Raw genomic sequence first — 3,947 nt, forward strand, 5'->3', positions numbered from 1 at the left:
ATGTCACGTATTGATCTTTCGAATAAAAAAAAAATTTTGATTACAATTTAATTTTTTGTGTTATTTTTTACAATTTCAAGTTCTATCGGGCTCAAAAAAACACCCTATACAACTGATGTCCTGGATCCACAACTGGAAGGAATAAAAACGATTTGGTACATAGTTCATAGCCGCGTAGGTACCCACTGGAGCGATTAACTGCTAAAAAAAATTAAAGAACATTCCCTCACACAAATGCTACCAAATAAAACTCAAATTTATATTTGACAGACCTCCTACAGTATCCTTTAATAATTAATACCCCACTTATTCTAGTTGAACAGATCCGTTACTTAGACTGAAAATTCCTGTCTTTTTAGTCTAAGTAACGGATCTGCTCGTCGATTCCGACTATTACATTTTCTAGACAAACGGTCTTAACTTCCAATCCAAAACAAAATATTGATCTGGGCCAATCTGGACATACGGAGTTGAGCTTTGGGGCTCCACTAAACCATCGAATTCCTCCCGAATCTAATCCTTACAGTCCAAAACCCATAATAATCCTTACTTAGTCAGAAATCAAGTCATCCATCAGGACCTCAATGTCCCATATATTGCCGATTTGGCCAGAACCAGATACCAATCCTACCATGACAAACTTCCCAACCACCCATCCAAACCCAATCGTTCTAACCTGGCTTCTCCTTTATTACATAATAATCCTCCTAGACGTCTGAAAAGAAGATGGCCTCTAGATTTTCTCCTCTAGAAATGTTATTAAAGTTCTATCAATGGGTAGATTCTCCACATGTTTGTATCAATATGCCATTTACAGCAAATTTACTTGTATTTTATTTAATTTTTATACAGTTGTAAATAAATTATATATAAAAAAAAATGACAGAGCGAAGTATTCTTAAAACAAAAAGTCACCAGCTGAGGTAATTTACTTTTCTATGTTTACGTTTCCGTCTCTGAAACCTCCGACGTTTCTTAGCATTCACTCGTAGATCCATTTGTTCTTGGGTTGCCCCCCATCATCTCAAGCACTAGGCATTGAATAGATGTTTGTTCTTGTATACTCTTCTCCACTAGGAGGTTGAATTCATCCTGGGACACTGGTTGCCGAATCTTGTCTATCCCCTCTGTCTCTATAATAGACTCCACTCTGGCGCTGGCGTCTGTTAGGTCCTGCGCTCATTCTAAGAATGACCGCTCTCATGGAAAACTTCTTTTCTTGGATGCAAGTTGGACCTTCCATATCGTTGAAAGAAACACATTGTTTCTCCTGAATACCTTATATTACTTCTATTTCTTTTATTCTCTCTATTTCCTCCTAATTCATTCCAGTTTAACCAGGAGTAATGAATTATATCCATATTTTATATCAGCTCCGTCTACCACTCCTACACTAGCCTCTTCCATCTTTTTTTCTAGACATTATTTAATGATGATGATTTTTATTTTTCCTAAATCTTCCCATCAAATATTTTATAAAAATAAACTACCGACTCATGGTATACCCGTTAAAATAAAAGAAATGTAATTCTTAAAATTCTTAGGTTCAACTATAATTATTCTCAATACGATTCATCATTCCAGGCCTCTGGAAAATTGCCAATCTTCATCCTATCACCACTTAAATATTTGTTCTCCTGATGTCTATGAGAGACCTGGAAGAATCTATTAAAAGTAGCAGTGCTCCATTGATTAAGGGACTGATGATGGCAGGGGCTAAGCTTGAGAAGCGTTTTCTTCGAGGCAATTCTTACCTTCACATTGCGGCTGCTGCTGGCAAGAATTTTGCTTGGCAGACCTAGCTGGGGGGCAGGACTAGATCCCAACACAAAGAACCAGCTCGGCGATACCCGACTATTATTGGCTGTCAGAGTGAGGAATGTTAGGGGGCGGAGATCTTCCTGCAAAGAATGACTAATGCCAGTTTATTAACAGAAATGTGAAAGTGCCTTCTAAAGATGGCCGTTGCGTCATCGAATGTTGCTAAGTTTAAAATACTTTTGAAATATAGTATTTTATCAGATTTCAGATTCGAAAATAATAATAATAAGAAAATGGCGGCCGGGTACACTCATTCTCTGCCAATTCCATAAGTCACGTGGCCAATAAGGAGGTGAACGAAAAGAAGAGGATCGTGAGATCCTCATAATAAAATGGTGACGATAAAAAAAGAAAATGGCGGTCGGGTACACTCATCATCTGCCAAATCTGTAAGTCACATGATCAATATGGCGGTGAACGAAAAGAAGAGGAGGCCATATGTGACGTCACCAAAATGCTGGCTTCTAATTGGCTGCTCAAATCGCTGTCCCAGCACCCCCATACTCTCACTCCTAGAAACCTTAACTCACTTGTTAGTCCGCTCTAGCAACGCAACTGAAATGCTCAGAGAATTGAAAGGTTATGGAGTGCAATTTAACAACAAGAACAAAGATGGCCTCATGCCTTTACATATAGTTACTGATCCATCTGTTGTTAGAATGCTGCTAGAGTTAGGGGCAGGTGTTAATTTTAGAATAGAAAAAAGAGAAACAGTTCTCCATACGGCTTCGGCCAATGGATCTCTGGAAGTGGTAAGGGTTCTAGTTCAATGTGGTGCAGGGATAAACATACAGGATCACAGTGATAACACTGCTTTGATGGCTGCTTCAAATATTTCAAACTCAATAGTTACTTATTTATTGTATAGCGGCGCAGATCTAACACTCAAGAACAAGAGAGGTCGGACTGCGCTTCACTACGCGGTTAAAGGAGGTTGTATTGAGTGAGCATTATCGTTGTTGAACAGTGGAGCCAAACTGGATGAAAAGGATAATGGTATGGATAACCGACACACCCCGTGGAGCGAATCAAACAGCTAAGAACAACTCGGGTGAGACCCCAATAATGTTATCATGTTTAAGGGCCATATGGATATTGTCAAGCGTTTAATTGGCCGAGGAGCGCCTCTCAGTGGTAAGGATAACAAAGAGTACACAGCCCTACTTGAAGCAGTACGAGGAGGACGAATCAGTTTAGTGACCCTACTATTGGACCATGCTAAGGCTAAGTGGGGCCAAACACCACTAATGTCAGCATCATATGGAGGCTATTTGGATATTGTTAAACTCCTCATTGGCCGAGGACCACCTCTCTATAAAGATAACAATTGATTAACATCCCTATATGAAGCAGCAGAAGAAGGGCACCTTGGAGTAGTAACCGTGCTGTTGGATCGTGGAGCAGAACTAATAGTGTAAGAGCCGGGAAGGAAAAAAGGCAGTTATCTCACCCCATTTTTGATTACTTCAATGAAAACTATGTATAATTACTACACAAAATTAATGAGTCTGCCAAGTATAGGTAGGGGGAATAAAAAATGGCGGCTGTTCCAAAACCTTACAAAAACGTTAATTTTTCATTCGGAGCTCTATATCTTAAAAACTAGCAACAACACTAGAAAATCTAAGAGAACGTTATTTAAAGAAGAGTAAATTTGCTGAAATATTAGCCCTAAAAGATCTATATACGTCCAATAGTTCTCGAGAAATAGCTTTTTAAAAAGAAAAATTTCTTAAAAATCTACGGAAAGATTAGTAGTTAGTAAATTTATTTTGAAAATTCTATATCTCAGGAACTATGTGACGTACAGATGTCTATTACCACTCAAATTAAAGCTAGTTGAATGGACTATAAAGAAGTTTATGACCTCTACCTTCGTAGGAATAGTAGTTTTCATGATATTTGCTAAAATAAATTAATTAATAGTTGTTCGGATAATAAGTATGATTTATGGAAAACTTCATTTCAGAAACCATTAGACGTCCAGATGTCGGCCAACGTTCAAATAAAAGCTAGTTTTTTTTTTAATTTACTACAAAATAGTTAATTATGTTTATCTTTGTAGGAGTAGTAGTTTTTATGATATTTGACAGAATAAACTCACAAAATGTTAATTTCTAGTTGTT

General features: G+C 37.7%; 1 protein-coding gene across 1 annotated transcript; it reads left to right on the forward strand.

The window, feature by feature from the left end:
• Positions 1-2,228: 2,228 nt before the first annotated feature.
• On the forward strand, positions 2,229-2,768 carry LOC106688509 (26S proteasome non-ATPase regulatory subunit 10-like). The gene has a single exon (XM_014433002.1). It carries the CDS (start codon positions 2,229-2,231, stop codon positions 2,766-2,768), a length of 540 nt encoding a protein of 179 aa, XP_014288488.1.
• The last annotated feature ends 1,179 nt before the right edge of the window (positions 2,769-3,947 follow it).

This window comes from Halyomorpha halys, unplaced genomic scaffold (genome assembly GCF_000696795.3).
Source record: "Halyomorpha halys isolate HHAL.00 unplaced genomic scaffold, Hhal_1.1 Scaffold1145.1, whole genome shotgun sequence".
In the NCBI taxonomy this organism is placed as follows: domain Eukaryota; kingdom Metazoa; phylum Arthropoda; class Insecta; order Hemiptera; family Pentatomidae; genus Halyomorpha; species Halyomorpha halys.